We start from the raw sequence: 20,161 nt of genomic DNA on the forward strand, positions 1-20,161 counted from the left end.
GAAATAAATCCATACCTTTGATAATGTCGTGAATACTTATATAACCTTCCTCTTGTCAATTCATCATTGTTGGCTTTTATAATTTATGGAACGCCACCAACCCAGTATAATTTACAAATTTATTATTTTGTTCCCTTCTTATTTTAGCTGGAAAGCAAACAACAATAAACAAACAATTCAGTTTGCAGACCAGTATTAGTGGTGAGTTGGATTTATTTATATAAAATATGAATGGAATGATTCTTAATCTAACACGATCTGCTCTTCATAAAGTTAAAAGACTTCAAAAGATAAATAATCAAGTTTCTCTGCGAAACTCGTATGTTAAACTTATTTTATCTTTCTTTGGTCTTTATGTTTTTATATTACCATAGTTTGGAATTAAATTACTGCGGACCGAAATATGTGCACTATATGTATTTAACTTGATTTAATTCTTTTTATCCTCAGACGGGAAATCCTGTCAGAGTCAAACTCAGAGTGGCTCAGAGGAAACTGTGTCAGGTATATATGATTTAGTAAAGACCGTTTAACTTAATGTCTAAGCTATCTTTATGTTAACTTATATTGACGAAAGAAATAGTCTTATTTTGCTTCAAAAGTCAAGAAAAACAAGTAAACCTTTCACACTCTTGTTTCTATTGATTCATAATACTATGCACCTACTGTATCAGGTACGGTAAATAAAATAAAAAAATTGTAAAATCACTTAAAGTAACAAACATTTTGTATTAAAGATTGTGTCCCAAGGCTCACAGGTATCAAAATATAATAATTACTTCTAAACATTTGTACTTCCAGATGATGACGTCACAACTACAGTATATCAGGATCAGCGAATCTCAACTGGTGAGTGATTTTTATCAGAAATAATATTGTTACAGTCATTTAGTGATATCTTACAGTAAATATTCGTATCATATTTTGATTAATATCGAAAAATAATGTTACTCTGAGAATCGTGAATCTCTCAATTTTTATAAATATAGATCAATAAATTTATGATACCTTCCCGCTTTTACCGATATATATCCCATCATGGTCAAGGGATATCACAGTAGGCTATATTATACGTTGTTGGTGTTGCTTTGTTCATTTGCTTTTTAGTAGTGCCCTTCTAATACCATATCCTTGTCTTATATATAGATGGAGTTTCATCCACTGTAGTGACGTCATCAAACCAATCGACCCGCACAGGTAATTATGAATCGATTATGCAAATGTACGTCAACGGTACTCTTCTGTGAGAGTTTGTATATCTATTACTGTTAAAGGATTCATCTAAAAAGCGAATTTTTTTTTTTTTTAAATGCAATCCTGTAGTCATTCATTGTATATTTTCGGGGGGGGGGCAATACCTTTCTAGGGGAGGGGCAGGCAGCACCTTTGTAAAGGCCAAGTCATGACAATTTAGATATCGTATAAATTGTATAAATATCTCACATGTTTCCTTTGTTCTCCGTCATAGGCCGATTGAAGACAAATAAATTTATTTTGTATTTTCTTGTTCATAGATGATACTTATTACAGTCACAGTGTGTCGGAAACGATTACGAATGGTAAAAATTTACTCATCTCAATTGAATTATATATCGAGTATCGAGATATAAGAATTATATGAACATTTTATACAATCACACTTTAAAGTATTTTCTTACATTTATCGATGAGAAGTATACGCATGCGTCTTTATTTTCGCCGTTTGATTAATATTAATGGCGCAACTCGGGGCAAAAATTTGTCCTTTGCAATAATTATCAAATTGTTTATTTTTCTTACAGATGGAAGTTACGAATACCAGGCTGAGGAGATAGACCTACGACAATCAGGTTTGTATATTTATTTCAAAGATTGCATTTATTTAAAATAAGTACGTTATTTTGTAACAAAGGTTTAACCAATGACTGGACATAACAAATAGGATTATTTTACACACGTTTACCATGGCTATGTCTTGAGCTACATCAGCAGACGTGCACATGATTTCAAAGAGGTGGGGGGGGGGGAGAGGATTAGTTGCTAAATTTGCCCAGACCTATTTAGGTAGGGGCATGACCGTAGAATAGCCAGAGGTGGATCAAGGGTTCTTAAAGGAAGGATGTGGCCACGTGGTCTTTGAAGCCGACTACCGTTTTGTGCTAATACATACTTTATAATTTCTGAGTGAGTCTGAAAAGCGGCCTGTTCACCCCATACTCCCTGGTTCTACACCTCAGGATGTCAGTGGGCCCAGAGGAGTGGTGTTATTCTTTTCCCGACCGAATATCTCCTTACTGAGGCTTCCTCCCACTGACTATGGAGAAAGGCGCCACCCCCTACCGGGCAAGCAACTGAGTTATATACTATTTTCTTTATCCTTAAAATATTTTATATTAAAATATAGCAATAACGACAGAACAAGGTTTCTACAACGTATAAAGATTCTAACTAGTCATATTGACCTTTGACCTTTCTGAGATTACATTTTCACATTGACGATCCTCTTATTTACCAACAGACGGTTTTTTCTTCATCAAACAAACCTACCCAGCAGGGAAAGGAGACGACGTGTTCAATAATGGTATGATAAATGTTTACATTATCAATATACATTATTAGATAATTAAAATGAGTAAATATCAATTAAGTGACATTTTTATCACTGAATGGAATACATCACGCGTTTACCATACTGTGCGGTTTATGTAAGAGTGCATTATATAGAACATGTATATATAGTGCAATGTTAGTAAATTTTCGCTAGGATTGAAATCTCAGGCCCTCCAACTTTTACACATTCTCTTACAAAGGCTCTTTAGTGGATAACCATTTTCGATTTTGTTTTTTTTCTTTCGTCACTTTTCGTCAATTGCAAAGGCAGCTTTGTTATGAGGGACCCGTCCCTAATGCGGACCTAAAGTGTAAATACTTCTTTATTTTACATTCCTTACAATTATAAGTAATCGTATAGTTACACGAACTTCTTCAGCAAATTTTTTTTTTGAGGTGTCATTCTTCTTTTCTTCATTTTATAACAGATGATCGTCACCTTTACCTGCAGTGCTGATGACTTTTACCCCCGGGGTAGGGGTGGGGTGAGACTCGGGTACGTAAAAGGTCGGGTGGTGTTGAGTAACGGTATAAAGTCTCATATCCACTGGTTGGATGTCGAATAAGCTTGTTCTGTGTCCATCCATACTACATCAGATCACTGGCCGGATGTGATATCTTGGTAACCATGACGTCATCAACTTCCTATCACTCATATTGATATATTCAGCTATGCTTTTTTTCTCGATGTGCTTGTTTCGTTGTAATCGTCAAATATATCGTTTGTATCCGTAACTCGTTCGTTTCGTTTCTTTCTATTACGTTGTGTGTTTTATGACAAGGGTGGAATCTAGGCATATAAAACACACATATGTACAATCACAAGAAATCTTCCCTGTGTGAATACGACAACATTCTCTCATAACATTCACTGAATGACTAAACTTTATTTTGTGTTCAAGTCTTAAAAGGAATCACACAAGCTGTTCTGTTACTTCAATTTCATGTTGTTATTTAACATCACAAAAAGAGAATGAAATTTTGAGGATTTCCCTGGACATTTGCGTTACCAAGTAGATGATGACTGCATGGCACCTCTCTACCCATACACCCCCCCCCCTCCATCTCCTTCTGGCCCGATCCCTCCTCCCCGCTCCATCTCAAAAATATTAAACAGAAATTAATTTAACAAAATGTTAAAGGCAAAATTCAACAACATATTAAAGACGAAATAAAAAACCACAGCTCATTACCGCACATTACAGCATTGGTTCTTTTCTGTTTATTTACACGTTAGATAAGTAAGGGATAAGGAAAATAACGGGCGGAGACTCGTAGGTAAATTATCGCAATGGATAATAAACATATCACATTTCGAGTCACAGCCTTATACTGTTATTACTTCTATTACAAGTTTACGCTAGCGAAGTGCAGACTGGTATACACAGTGTATTGTCGTTCTCTGCGTCCATTAGTTCGAGAGCCCAATTAACATTGACAATTCACTTATACATATTTAATAGTCTTTATTATTATACTAAAAAAGCTGATAACCTTTCCAGTCCAGTTTCAAAAAGGATACCTTGCATTTTATAAATCTAAATTGCTTATAGTAGTTTATACGTAAGAAACACGTCATTGTGGTCACTCCGTAGCGTTATCCTCCAGTTACTCGTATGGCGGGCCATCAGTCTCAAATCATGGGGAATCGACTTATACCGATCTACATCGACAGATACCAATTTCCTTCGACTTATACAAGTTTCCAGCAGCTTAAATTGACTTATACCGATTTAAATCGACATATACCAGTTTAATTCGACATATCATCGATTTAAATCGACATATACCAAATTAAATCGACATATACAAATTTAAATCGACATATAACAATTTAAATCGATGATATGTCAAATTAAATCGGTATATGTCATTTTTAATCGACAAACACCAATTTAATTCGACTTATACCAGATATAAATTGATATAAACCGTTTTAAATCGACATATACCAATTTAAATCGATGATGTGTAAAATAAATCGGTATATGTCAGTTAAAAAAAAAACATCTACCAGTTTAAATTGATGATATGTCGAATTAAATCGGTAGAAGTCAATTTCATTGGACTTATACCAGTTTCTAGCAACTCAAAGTGACATATACCTACTTAAATCGACATATCATCTATTGAGCTCATCCTAGCTAACCGAAAAACAAGGTGGGGGTGAAAATCCCCAAGGGATTCGCTTTTTCTTTTCTTTTTCTTTTTTGGCGGGGGGGGGCTGTCGCTGCGTTGCCCTATTTCGTGCTTCTGCATCAGTCCTCGCTTTGCTACCGCCTTTTTTTTACTCTCTTGTTCTCATATTATTTTCTTGATGACAAGTTATATTTGCGCCAAACTGTATGAAGTAAACGTGACGCATTTGCGAGTTACTCAATGGTAATACCAGTTCCTAATACAGGACGGTAACATGGTTACTCAATTTACCTAGCTACGTTTACCTTTTATGCTAAAACTTGATATTTGTCATGTCACGCCTATTTCAAAGACACAACATCTTTTGTTTTTTCTCCTCAATATGGGTGATATACTTATAGTATATATCTTACAGTTCTCATGATTTAATTCAGCTGTGTCAACTGATAGGCTACTGATTTGCTACATTCCACTACAAGAGAATATACAAACACAAATAAATGGGAACAAACTTAAAAGAAAGTAAATTTGAATCAATGGTAAATAACATGAAAAGAATTGCGCATAAAGCCACTCATCGATAGTGTAGACAGAATTATATCATCTCACTCATACGCAAAATGGGAGCAGGGACATCCAGCAGGCAAGCAGGGAGAATCCCCTGCTAGGGAGAATCCCCTAATAGTGAAGAGGGAAACTTCACCTGACCTCTGCCAATCGTAGTTCATGTGATTGGAAGATTAGAAACAGGTGTGCCAAGGTTGTATCATTCCCTTTTATAATGTCTAATGTCGTTAGTTTTAAATCCATAAAAAAGGATATAACAGCAAATAGCTCTGCTATGATTGTATAAAGTGTATTTTTTCAGAGGGAATTTCTTATAAGAATGCTTTCCTTTTAGCTTTCCTACCATTTCATGGCGGTGAGTTCTTGGGATCAACGTAATCTCTAATCTTCCAACATGACTTGAAACGGAATACAAAGAATGTTTCTATAGTTCACATGTTCTCATTGGTTCTTCCTTCCTTTTGACACTTACAATACTTTCTAACATGATGTTCCTTTTTGAAAGATTAAATATGTTGCATGAATAAATTTGGGACAGGTGATGAATTTAAAGTTAGTGAGGGGGGGGGGGCCTCCGTTGGCCCATAGTCTAATTAAATATGATCATGGTCCCACCCAATTTGCATGTTTTTGATGATAAGATATATTTGCCTCAATCACTATGAATTGAGCTTGACACATTTGCTTGTTACTCAATGGCAATATCAGATCCTAATACAAGACGATACCATGGTAATGTACTAAGGTTACCCAATTTAACTATAGCTTCGTTTATACCTTTCATGCTTTACCTGATTTTTGTCATGTCACGCCTATTTCAATGATACAACATATATTGTTAAACAGAGTTCTGGATGAAAGACAAATAATAAATTCTTATTAATTTCTTATTTAATTCTTATTAAATCATAAATTCTTATTTATAGAGTTCTGGATGAATTATGTCAATTATTTCAAACCAACACTCTATGAGAGATGACGTAAATACCTCTTTTCAAATCAATAGAAGGAGGAAACTTAATTGTATTCCGCTTGTTTATTTCTTTGTTAAACAGATCTGATCTGAGATACAATTTTTCAGGGTTCAGTAACTTATCGGCAAATGAAATGAGAAGGAGGGGCGGCGGTGAGGGGGAGAGTAGCTACGACCTTGAAAAGGTTGGTATTGCCTCCTATAACATATGCTTTATGGAGATTTTAGCTGCTGATAGAGTCGACCATGTCAGAGTGTTGACTTGTATTGCACATATAGAAGCTGTAATAATATCCAAACCCCGTGCTCGTCACCGTCCCTTCCTCATTACCATTCAGTCTTTCAAAATGCAACAATTGTAAACAACGTTGGCTGATAATAGATCAAAATTTGATACTTATAAAGATGATTCTAATATTTTGTATTAAACTATAAATACACACTGGGGGGGGGGGGGGCTTTACACGCAACTACCGCAGTTTCAGTGGATCAATAAACACATCTAGTCACTTGCGGACTAAACAAAGACTCGTATACTAGACGAATTCCCGATCCCCGTATTTCCCAAATCTACTTGCATAAACTCAAAACCCTATGAATTCTGTCTCGGGTTTCGAATTACTGTGCTATTTCCAGCCATTCAGATACCTAAATAAGATTAGTCACATGTAGTTAACGTGTTTGACTTAATAAGTATTGTTCATTCCTTATTCAAAAAGGTCTTGAAATGTGAATAGGTATTGTTTGTTGAAATTTCAGGCTTAATCCAAGTTCATGATCGTCTGCATAAAATATAGTTGTAAAGGGAGACAACTTACAGCAAGAACTCTCTTGCGAGCATAATCTTAAGCAACCTTTTGTGAATAAGAAGATTTCACGGAATCCGTTTTTCTTTTTACTGCTTGCCTCGAAGTCATCGATATATCGGGGCATAAGCCTATTGTACATTTAAGTCTTGAAAGGAAGCGACATTCATGCTGCAATGTAAACAAAAACATTGGAGCGTGAGCTTCTTGTTAATAAACATATTCCGATCCGTTGTTCTAATGAGAGTAAACCAGGGTGAATAGAGATTTCGTTGAAGGCAGTGTCGTTCACAGTTACCAATAGATTATATCCAACCAATTTAAGCTCGCATCAAATGGTTCAGTGGGTAGCTCAGTAAACTGGTAACCTGATGAACTGAGTTCGATTCCACCAATGGTTGGTTATACACGTTTAAAATTTCTTTTTCTATTTCAGTAGTCGACGCTGAAGTCTTGATATATTAATTCAACCATATAAATTACTAGCTGATGTGGTGGCCGATGCTGTTAAGAGGGTGACGAAAGACTCATTCCTCGTCGGTCGTGTAAATCGTGGCTAGGGTTCAAGACAGGCCTCTGGCGATAATACCTCAGGCTGTGGCATGGTGCTTTTTTGTGGCCTAGGATCCCGTACCATGTCTCCCTTGTTGTCGCAAAAGAACCCGGGAGGATGCGCAGAAGGTCGGTCAAATCGACCAGAAGCGTACTAGGTGGCGTGCGTGAATCCTTGCCTTTGGCCAGAGGTGGTGACATCTCTGCGACCGGCATGCTTGCAGCCACCGTCCACTGAATACGTGGCCTGATGAGGCGCTATTCTCCTAAAAGTAAATCTACGGATGCCTTTAAGCGCCATATAATTATTTTATATTAAAAAACACCCTGTTTCAAACTAGCGCCATCGAATTCCTTAAAGCCGTTTTTTGGCCCTTGTCACTCTAAAGGTGGAATGGATTTTATTGTAATGGGTTATTTTGGTAGGTCAAGCAACACATTAAAACAGTTATGCGGTTTACAAGGGTTTACAGGAACTTAACAAGGCTCATTGTTTGACATAAATGTGTTGGTAAAGATTTACACAACTTACACCAAAACAAGCATTATATTCGTTGCAATACTAGAGAAATTCAAGCCGGCAAGACCCTGAGATAAAATTTTAATATATTAATATATAGGTATATTAGTTTCAATATGGTCCCATTATAAGCAACAGTGTTGTAGCAAATACTCATACCGGATAGTAGGTAGTTTCGGAAACTGAGTGATTCTTAAGAACTTTGTTTGAGATTCACAAAAAAAATACCCCGTATTGTGTTTTGATAACTTCAGCAACAAAATTAACATCGATATACCGGGGACCGTTAAAAACCACTGCTCTCGGTCTAGCTAGGGTTGTATAGCACATTTACTTATTTTTTGTTTGTTATTTTGAATGATCCATTAAACAGTTGTGGTTCACTAGTTAAAGTGACTGGACCGTTAAGTTAATTACACAGCCCATAAGACTAGTTCCTCGGTTGCACTACAAAACTCAATAGGAGAAATTAAGATTATATGGTCTCAAATGACATGTTTATAATTTACTACAAATTTGTTAAGGACAAATGATGTCGAATGCCATCCAAGGGTGCTCTGTTGCTCATATTAACGAACATATTCTGGTTGACCTCAAACCCAACGGATTAACATTAACTATAAATATGCAATGAGGAGCCGACGTCACCGTCAAGTTAGCCTAAACGAATATTCCAGAAATTAAGTATATTTAACAATACATATTTTGAAAATTACTGGAATAGCTACAGAAACATTATTGGACTCAATCTTGTCTGTTTTCTATGTATTATAACAAATCAAGACTAAAATTCAGCCTTATTCATTATTTAATTATTTAAGTGAGTTATCAAGTTACAGCAAAATCTACCTGTCGATCATTCTCCGATGATTGATTACCGGTGATAGTTTTTAAGAAAAGTCACCCAGGAAAGAACCTGGGCACGAAAACCAAACTACCGAACGTCTGGTCAGCTCTCAACCACAGTCCCTTTGCATCGAGACTGTGACTGTGTATAACCATTCCCATCGAAAGGGAACAGATACTACACATGATCTTCGGGGATGTCTTCAACTTTTTGGTCTATCTGTTCATTGTACACGTCTCAGGATAAAACTAGTTTGATCTCGGAAGAATGTTACCCGATCGATTCCTTGTTCTTTATTCTATTTGTTTTACAAATCAATGGACTACAGTCTGATAAACAATGAACAGATGAAGAAAACTGCCATTAATGGAATACCAAGTAGTCCCCGTTATGTCCAACACGTAACACACTAATGGACTTTATCGATACTCATTGACGAACCACATCTTCCTTATTCAAAACAAGTGTATAACAATAGAGAGAGATTAATGCCATTCAAGTGGTGCAGTTTGCTTTCATATTACTGTAACGTTGACCAGTGTCCCCGAATTCCAGCTGCTTGAACTAATAAAAATCTTCAACACATATCAAGACAAAAAATCGGAGAAGAGGTTGATGACTGGTTGATCGCTTATTTATTGATTTATTACGTTGATCTTTGATTCACTGGCACATGAATTTACCACAGATTACGGCATTGACAGACTTTACAGATAAGCAGTTAATAGAAATGGTACAGGATAACAGGAACTGTCTGTACACTTAAGCAGTAACACAGTTACGCACTTAGGAAGTTACGCAGTTAGGTAGTTACACAGTTACGCAACTACGCACTTACGCATTTACGCACTTACGCAGTTACGCACTTAAGCAGTTACGCAGTTGCGCACTTACGCAGTTACGCACTTACGCAGTTACGCACTTACGCAGTTACGCACTTACGCAGTTACACTAACTCGTGGAGGCATACAAGATATTTTATTGGGACGTACTCAACAACAGGCTTAAAGACTTAACCAGTTTATATTACTTAATAAAATATCTCTTTTCGAGATCACAACCGAACCAGTACGTGGGTAAATGTATTTGCAGATGAAGGATAATACTAGCGTTTGTTAAGCCTCCTAGTGAAGTCGAAATTACAATTATCGAACCCCTATAGAAAGTGACAACAAATATGTCTTAAAAATACACCCTCGTTTCTTGTTACCTAAATGCACTTAGCACCACGATAATTTTCTTAGAATTCCCTAGGTGTACGAAAAATAACCCCGTCTCACCCCAGAGATACCCGATTTGATCTTTCCTAAGACAAACAATTAAACCTAGAAGTCATGCCAAGCACATACATAATCGTGTGATAGAACAAAAATATACCAGTGAAGTGGTAGCAACTTACAGAAAATAGGCTTTCCCTCGGTTCTCTCTCTGTCAGAGGCCAATCTCGGAATACCTCGTGAGCGTGGTGAGCTCAAACTAATAAAACAATCTGCGCTACCACTAACATGGGAAACGTCTCAAAATTCGGGTGCTGATTCAGCAAAGTTTACAAACAAAACAGGGGTACGATTTTCATTGGCTGTCCCCACCTGCAACTCGCAAAAGCTCTACACATATTTTGGGAGAGATGCCATCGACGGGTAGAACCGAGGGAACGCTCAATCCTAAAACGAATATTACAATAACAAATTACTTAAAGGGATACATTTCCGTTACATTACTGAAACCTGTACGACAAGATGTTTACGCTATGTGAGCAGTCCGGAAGCGTTTTAGCGTTTTATCCGGCTTCCGGTAAGATGTATCAAGTATTCAATTGATGACTATATAACGAAGAAAAGACATTAAGCACATGGACATTAATATCCTCCTACTGAGGTACGTATGTGAGGCTCATTTGCATCCATTGTTATCATTTGCTGTAAAATAAACTTTGCTAGCATTTTTTTTCGCAATCTGGGAAATCAAACTCGACCGCTTCGAGGAAGCTTAAGGTCCATGAAAAGCACCGTGTAATGGTATCCCCTTGGTAGGACCAGGGACAATTATATAAGGAAACCCCTTTCATGGGTTACAAATGAGAAAAATAGAATACTATAAATTAAATTCATTGACAATTCGTTACTTAGTGGATAAATCCACTTATGTTTATGTATGACGTTTATTTGGTAAAGTAACGCAAACCCGGTCATGATGTGGTTCCAAGCGGTACCATTATCTGGCAACAGCACTTAAATGCAATGGCGTGCTCAAGGAGAGTCGGCGGAAATTCCCCTTGCTTCACAAGATCCTTCATTCGCATTGTTTCCATAACATTTCAGCCTCCTATACCTAATTCGCCACTGCTACGGGCATCTGTCAATACTTGTATAAAATACAATTCCTTATGTATAATATATGTGTACGTACCCTTCTTAGAAGAGTCTTAGTTAAGGTAGCATAAGCACACCCAACCATTATCAGGTGTATATGTGATAAAGATGTACGACATACCGCCAAAAGGTAAGAACATGTTTATTCCACCCTGCAGGGAAATAGCAACTTAAAAGTTCTTTGATAGACAAAAGTGGTAGCTTGAACAAATCAAAATATTACAGACCGATTCTCAATTGCATTGATTTTTATATTTTTATATTATTTATTGCAGTACCTATTTTCCGTTATAAAGTTAGGGCTCCCAAAATAATGGTGGATCGAACATGTTGAATGCATCCATGTTGAGCATGTACTTTATATGTTATGCTTTCATTGTTTTCGGTGTCAAGTGTGTAAATTCAGCTTGAAAATGGAGGGAAAAAAGGAAAATGAAAACAGAAAACAGAAAAAAAGAAGAATAGCTAAAGGAATAGCCACGTTTGCATCTCCTGGCAACACTTTTTTCATCACTACCTGCAAAATGACACACTCATGACACAAATTTCAATGCTGATATCGCCCAAATATTTCGATTTATTCCTTGAAATGGTGACGTTTTAAAAGTTCAACAGACTATTTTAATTTCAAAATATCAACTTTCTTGAAAACTCGGGATAATGATATAATTAGTGGTACTCAGTTAAGTAGGAGAGTATATGAGGGTATAACGAAAGGTTTAAATAAACTGTTAAATGATTTCGGTGTTTTCATCAAACTTTCGACCTTTTATAGAGAGTTTTAAGAAAATGCCACAATTTCCACGGACTTTGGTAGGCCTATGACAAAACACAAAATGATAATTTGACGGTTAGCTAGCTGTTAATTTCCTCATAGAAATGTAACCGAGAAATGCTTTGACGTCGGTATACCAATTTGCTATGTGGTCATACTTGTTACGTTGACTCGAATTTTCAATGATAACAGCAGTCATGGGTTATTATTACACACGTTTAGACTTGGACGAACAGAAAGTGACGGATAAATCCACACCTCAGCTCCTAATTCTCCGTCGGTCCTGTAGAAGGTGAATAACCGGCCCAGCGATTACAGTAGGCTATATATAGAATTGAACAAACTGGTGCAAAAAGTGTGCTGCAAAGTCATTCCTGTTGAACGCTTGAGCTTTTGTGATGAATGTTATGTTTTCATGTAACGTTGAACCTTCGTGGTACACGATCCACACGCATATGGTTGTCTGAGTAATTCTTACGTCACATTTTGGTCCATTCTCCTCTTTTAGTTTCGACCTCTAACGACTGTGTTTAGTACATTGGCTCCATACAAATCGCCAATACACACGCTTTGTCTTTATTATTAATAACTTGCAGTGAGTCTATATATAAACTTTACACACACATGCCTCAGCGATGATATATGTGATATATTTTATCCCCGACGATTGAGCAAACAGCACGTAGGCAGTGTCTGTCTGTAACGTCACCACCCACCTCATGTCTATAAACTTAATAAAAAATTAATTAATAACCTCCGAGCTTTAAGTCGATCTAATTTCCATTGTATCTGTAGGAGAGACATTCTAGCTGAAGTTAAAGATTAAAGAACAGGTTGTAAATGCTGTCAACTTTGCCTAAAGAAAGTCCCGAAAAGCTTGATTATATTAAAGTTTAGGCGAGTATTTCGTAAAAAAAAGGAAATGTAGAAGCTCCGACACTATTCCGCAAATCTCAAAAACCTCTGCAGATGATTTTCGAATCAGTTTGATATAGTACAGCCGATAAAGACACTGGCTGCTGACACAATTGACCAATCATAATTGCAACAAGAAGGCAATCAATGCAGTTGATAATCCCAATATGTGCATGATGATAACTGCAAATGCATCTATGCCTTACTCTTTAAAAGTATTCGAGGTTGAATAGGGGCCATAATGATACAAGCTGTCATTATATCTCAGAGGAAACAACCAACCAACAACAACCATATTTCCGTTAGTTCATATTTAAGACATTCTTCTTGCCTACTGGCACGAATAGTTGTACAGAGAGAGGAGACGGGAAGAGGTGTGTATGGGGGGGGGGGGGGGATATTAGTCTGTCAACGTCTGTCAACCTCACCTCTCCCAACTGTTATTCAAAAACGTTTGGTATGTTATTGAGATGCTTTTCAGCAAATATCTTGAAGATGACTCGACCTCCTTTATAGATGATCTATCTATAACCGTAAGCAATGAAATTTTGTCATTTATAAACCTGGATATGAAAACTGATTTTCTGATGATAACATTTTGTATATTTAGCAATGAAATTTTGTCATTTATAAACCAGGATATGAAAACTGATTTTCTGATTATAAAATTTTGTTTATTTACAGTTAAATCGGCTTTGACAAACGTGAAATAATGTGGTAAAATTTATATCAGATTGTTTAATCACACGGGGTAATGTGAAAACTGCAATTTTTTGCGTTGAATTCTAAACACCCCGAGAGAAACACATTGAAGGGGACTGAAAAATAGGGTGGGTGGGTATTTGATAACAATTTAATGCGTGACGTCACTCAGTGAAACGTCAGGCAGATTGAAACGAGCCGTTAATATTAATAAAGCTGTACCCATTCAAACAGTAAAAAAACCCATTAAATTCGTTATACACAAATGATTTGTGTGCGTGTGCTGGAACCGACACATCAATAATGGGACTTGTGTTTGAACACAAACCTAGAAGGGGGGGGGGGGGATTTATTATTTAGGGGACATCTAGGTGTCCTGTGATTGAGGTGTGTATACAAACAGTGTGTTTTGTGATATCTGAAACACAAAACACACTAAAATTAGTGACCAACATGATAGAATAGCGCCCTCATAAAAGTTGCAGTTTCGGGTGTAAATTCAGATTACTGGTAATTGTACGGTTTTTTAGGGTTGACGAAGGGTTTGGTAGCTGTGGCGTGCCTACGCCGTGGCCCCCAAACTACAAAAATGGTCAGGTGAAGGTTTTGTTTTATTTGATCATTATTTTAGTATCTTTCACATGCATGAAACTTTGTTCATTGTGTATCCCGGCTGCACTGCAATCACTGCACTGTCCAATACAGGCTATGCTAGATATTGGCGATTGAAGCCCCGATTAAGTTAACGAGACTCTACCGATACCCACCAGTCTAGCTAAGCGTATTTTAGTGTAATGTTCTGCACTAGATTATGCCAGCAAAAGCAACATTTCATCTCACCATGAAGCCAAATGCGCTCCCACCATTCTTGGTGCTGACTTTTCCTCTGACACCAAGAAGGAGCTCGCCAAAACCACTAAAGACGTCAGTGCCGTGTCATATCCAGCATGAACCATATTGCACTTTCCTCATACCCACATTATTCAACCCATTTTAGAAACAAATTGGTGGGGCACCACTGAACTTTGTTAAGCATTTGAGACAATAGAACATGGGGTGATTTAAGCACTCCTGTATAATTAAATGTATCCTTAGACTAAGGTACATGGAGCTTGAATTTTACATAACTACATGAGCATATGACGAAACAATATTGGTATATGATTATATTGAAGCGGAAAGCTACGACTTTTCCTTAGTGAGATACGTTTCGTTCCCTCAGGGGTTACATCTGTTGCGCTCCGCGGAGGTAACGAGAGATGTTTATCCGGAACAGGAACTGATTACGTAATTTTGCTATATCGATGTATTGCCGTGACTGGCATAAGCAGGCACGGCGATGGGTGCGTGAGTCGATCCCATTGGTCGCAACTCACCGTAGTTATATACAGATAGTCCCCGATTGGTCTAAGCCTTTTTTACAGTTTATGTACGGACGTGTGTATACGGGGGTTATTTCCGGGGTATTTAATGAAGGGTTCTTTCGTAAATGAGGGAGTCGGAGAGTCGGTCGAGTGCAAGACGAGGAACTTTCCTTCCGGCGGCTCTTGGTAAAGCCTTTGATATTTGCCCAAGTCCAAATAAGTGTGTTTAAGCATTTTAAAGTGCCCGACCCCTGCGCTGCTCGGGTCCAGCGGATTGCCCGACCCCTGCGCTGCCCGACTCCAGCGGATTGCCCGACCCCTGCGCTGCTCGAGTCCAGCGGATTGCCCGACACCTACGCTGCCCGAGTCTAGCGGAATGCCCGACGCCTAGGCTGCCTGACACCGGTGGATTGCCTGAAGCCTGTGTTGCCCGACACCGGTGGATTGCCTACGTCTAGACTGCCCGACCCTTGCGCAGCCCCAGTGTTATGCCTGTGTATCATTGGGTTGTGCCCGACCCCAGTTCGTTATATTGGGCAAATGTTAACATTGTATATTACACTGTAGATATAGAACGAGATGAGAAATTATACTTTTATTAAACATACAACTCTGGTGTCTGCATATTGATTTAGAGTTAATCTGTACCCGTCCCCCATCTACCTGCCCTACCCTCCTCCAGTTGGTTTCGAGACAGGCTTTACAATACCAGACGTTGGCGGCGTTACAATATATTCCCACAGGGATATAAGTGGTATTACCAGAGACTGACAGAAAGTTCCATTAAGAAATTACCTTGCTTTAAAGCTGGCGGGCAAGCACAATAAGATGTCAACCTTCAACATGATTAAGGATTAAACATTGTTACATATCAATTATAAGTATTGCAGTGGAAAAATAAAGAAAGCTAGGACGAGAAAGTACATTTATGAATGGAATTATATGCACCATAATATCTCACTCATTTAACTATTCATACTATCTAGTAACACATTTTTGTGGGTAAGTAGGTGTCAGTTAAGCAGGAGCTGCAGATCTATAATTTAAAGTAAAAAAACATATCATCACTAATTTTCACTGGTTGCTGAATAGTTGTTTTGGATTGATAAAATATCCTCCTTGCTCCATCATCCCAGCTCTGCAGCTGACTCAACAATTGACATCGTAAGAGAATGAGTTAGGAGTTTAAAATCATACTCTTCTTAATGTTTATGTACAAGAAGTGTTTTAGTATGCTAAATATACAAGTGCCATTATACTTTTTGAATAACTTCGCATGTGTGAAATGGTGCTGGTGGGCAAACTGATTTCTCAGTAATCTGCAGCTTTTCATCAAAAGTATGAGAAGACTTAGCCGTTCCATGTGAAGCTGATGGGTAAGTGATTTTAACAGTTAGAAATATAATTTAATTTGTCAGGTAAAAGTCACTCCTATGTTATGAATATCCTTTACTAGAATAGCCTTTAAAGCTTGATAATAACTTTAAAAGTAGCAAAACAATCTGATCAAGTGGCTAAAAACCAAATAACTCAGAGTTCGTCACATTTAAGAAAGTAAACATTGTTACCAAGTTGTGTTCTATAGGATGGTAATTGCATGCCTTCAGTTCACTACCATACTAAGTTGCCATTGTTCACTGTGGTTACGTTAAATAGTATTTCCACATCTTTCCTTTTTGGCCCATACGAATACTTGAGATGGTCAATCAAAGTTTATAGTTTGATATCATTTCCTGTTAAGTAGCATTAAGGGTGTGCCAGCTTTCAGCAATTCCAATGACATCTATTATTAAACTGATTTTGATTTTACTTTTTCAGGGCCCAAAAATAATTGTTACATGCTTATTTTGCAAAACTTAATTTAGCTGAATGGTACTGTGATTGTGCTTATTCATTATCCGCATTGGCAGTCTAAGTTGGAAAGTAAATTACTATTTTAAGGTAACCGTCAGAATTTTATTTACAGTGTAGATTACAACTTAATCCATAAGATTACAATTATCCTCATCCTAAAAATATATTGAATATTCTTCATCATAATAGGAATTTAAAACAGTAAATTCTCCATTTTCTGATCCCAGTGTCATGCAAGGTATGAGGACTCATCTTCAGTTTGCAGGAAATGAGCACATAACTGATAGGTAAGTTATATATCTTTTAATTATCCAATATATGTAATGGGGATAGCTCTGCAGGCCTAATATATTCATTGAACATTTATGTGTACTCTGCTAGCTCTCTCTGATATGAATCCAAAGCTCTGTATATAGACGTGCTTTACATAGAGGCATGACTTCTGATTGACAATATTAAACCTCTTACTACACAGACTCTCCTTCCCACTGCCTTCCCCCACCCGTTACCCCAAAGAGAAAAAAAACAAGCAGGGTTTCGCTAAAATGTGCAAATTGCAGATCATGCAGCTTTGCTCAATATCTATACTCTCTGGCACAAGAGCATGAAGAATACAATGTGGTGTTCTTACTTCACTTATGGCCAGTCATATCAGAAGTATGAAAATAACAGGCATTTCAGAATGAGTGGTTGTGAAATTGAATTTATTTGTACTAATACACTTTCAGATTCCCAAAATTCCCTTCAACTGCCAAAAAAAAAATACTAAGGTATTTAGTTTAGAAATTCATCCTGGAAGATTGACTTCATAGATTGAATCTTCAATCAAAATATATTCAGAATATATAAATTTACCATATAAATTTAATATTTTAAATTCCAGATATGCAATGCACAGTCAGTATAGTCGCATGAATATCGAACCATGTAGATTTGCTCTAAACTAATTTATTTTTTATATCATTTTTTCATTCTCTTTGATTACTTTCTAGGATTATATATGTTATGTACAATTCACGAACTTCATACTATAGCATGTCCAACTACTAAGGAAATTGTAACTTTGTAAACTACTCCAGTACTCTTCAAAATATTAAACAGTTATGACATCGAAGCGATTTTCAGCCAAAGATGTAAAGTTTAAACAAACCCCTTTCCCCGCCATCCCCTCCCCCACACACACAAATCATTTGTGGATAACTTTGATGATGTAACTGCTTTAATTATCATACTCTAATTACTAACTTACTATATATGATTACTTATGACTATTAAATCCTAACTAGGAGAATATTTGGTAGAGTTACCATTTTAGTATAACACAACATCTTGACAAACTATTGTTGAGAAACCGAGTTACGCTAACTTGACATCTCCGTAAAATTAGTCGAACGTTGAGTTGCCATTTTACACCTAACTCGTCATATCGACAAAATGTTGATTTTGGCGAGATACCAAGTTACGCTAGCTTGACATGTTATTAAAATTTTAAAATTTGAGATAAAAAATGACCAAATGAAAAGGTCACCTATGCTCAAATGTTTCCTACATTGTAACATGTAATAATGTAAAATGCATGTAAGAAAGACCAAAACAAGTTTCTGATAACTTTGCTTCTCCCTCCCTCCCCATCCAAATGTCATTGTATTGTTTATAATAGTTGTTCGATACTAAGCATATACTGTCAGTTTGTTGTAAGCTCTAGATGGACAAGTTCAAGAATGAGCTCCATACAGTATTAATGAAAGGCTTGTAAGCATTTTGTCTGCACACATCAAGACATGTACAACATGAACCCTATATACCCTCTCTTCATATTGATGGTTGCAACTACATTACAATAAAATGTTGTTAACTTTAATACCATAAACCCTTCCAATTATCTGTAACAGAGAATCTTTTAGCATTCAGATTCCAGGCCATGTAACTGTAGTCAATGTTGTGAACACTCTTATATGTTGCATAAGGTGCAAGCTACATCCATTCAAAAAAAGTACGCATTACTTGTGTTAATTAGATATGAAATTTCACTACTTCTAATTCTAACATATTTCAATTATTGTAAAAGTCATAATGGGAAGGATATGGTATTCTTTGGAATTGAATAGAGCAATCTTTTGACTGGAATGAACTACTAACAACTATAGACCTTAGTTTAAAACTGCATTGCTTAATTGTGACCTAATTTTAGATGGTGTTGGCAATTGACATTTTACTTTGAAGTGTTGACTGAATCAGTGGTACATGTACGCTCAATACCAGGCCCAATTGTACATTTGGTACAAAGCAGCATTTTCAGGGGTCATTACATAGGAGTCATAATAGTTTAATTGCTCACTCACCACAAAGCAAAATAGCTTTTAAAGATATTGTCTTATGGTAGTAGTTCTTATAAGCAAGGAGTTATTATAAGAGAAGATTCTAACGTAGTGGGGAGACTCAAAGGGAAAGCCCCTTTGTCTGCAAATCATTTGTATGCCATTACCAATTAAATGCTAATGCTAGAATATGAAAGATGGAAGCATCCCTTCTTCTGGGATGGTAGTACTTCACATGGATACAATTCTCCAGTTCACTACAATCTATAAATAATTTATTTCCAATAAGTCCTGGATACATTAGTGACAAAAAGGGTTTGTTGTTTTAAATTTTGGCTTGTACCTCTTCTCCCAGCCCCTTTCCAACTGGCTCTTTAACAATTTATATTAAAGTTAGCACCACATGTGCCTGTACGCAATAACATACTTTTAAATGTAATTTCCCAAACTTTATACCTATGGAGACGTTCATTGGTACTATACTATCCTTGTTTAATATCAATCAAGTATTCACAAACAAGGGATCCAAGTTAAATCAGTACTCCAAAGTAATATTGGTACTCCAACACTGTACTGTATACAAAGAATTATGTAAAATGTGCACCTACTTGAGCTCAGACATAAAACATTAACTTGAGTTGCAACTTCAAATAGTCACGAACAAGGACTAGAAAGTTAAAACAGTACTATGATCATCTTTGGAACTAACACCTTCATTTGGGTAATATATAGTCCCCAAATAATGTTCTACATCCATTCATTAGAATAATTTGTTATGCCCATGAGAATCATTGAGTATTGACTATGCTCAGTTTCCTACCCACACCCTGTCCCCCTCCCGAAAGTCATCAACTCCAGATTCACTGCA

General features: G+C 36.8%; 1 protein-coding gene and 1 long non-coding RNA gene across 2 annotated transcripts; one reads left to right on the forward strand and one right to left on the reverse strand.

Annotated features, from left to right (window-relative positions):
• Positions 1–85: 85 nt before the first annotated feature.
• LOC139970459 (uncharacterized) lies at positions 86–3,638 on the forward strand. The gene is made up of 7 exons (XM_071976188.1): positions 86–104; positions 451–504; positions 802–849; positions 1,147–1,197; positions 1,515–1,559; positions 1,782–1,829; positions 2,498–3,638. The coding sequence occupies exons 1-7, from the start codon at positions 86–88 to the stop codon at positions 2,596–2,598; spliced, it is 366 nt and encodes a 121-aa protein (XP_071832289.1). The 3' UTR covers positions 2,599–3,638.
• Positions 3,639–9,609: 5,971 nt separating this feature from the next.
• Positions 9,610–11,489, reverse strand: LOC139971065 (uncharacterized). The gene is made up of 2 exons (XR_011794305.1): positions 9,916–11,489; positions 9,610–9,819 (listed from the first exon to the last, which is right to left on the reverse strand). It is a non-coding gene; the product is annotated as an uncharacterized lncRNA (long non-coding RNA).
• Between the last annotated feature and the right edge of the window lie 8,672 nt (positions 11,490–20,161).

The sequence above is a fragment of the Apostichopus japonicus genome, chromosome 8 (genome assembly GCF_037975245.1).
Source record: "Apostichopus japonicus isolate 1M-3 chromosome 8, ASM3797524v1, whole genome shotgun sequence".
Lineage (NCBI taxonomy): Eukaryota > Metazoa > Echinodermata > Holothuroidea > Aspidochirotida > Stichopodidae > Apostichopus > Apostichopus japonicus.

Coding starts and splice junctions, on each gene's coding strand:
- LOC139970459 (XM_071976188.1), top strand. Junction 505..801: donor CTCAGAGGAAACTGTGTCAG/GTATATATGATT, acceptor TTGTACTTCCAG/ATGATGACGTCACAACTACA. Junction 1,830..2,497: donor GATAGACCTACGACAATCAG/GTTTGTATATTT, acceptor ATTTACCAACAG/ACGGTTTTTTCTTCATCAAA.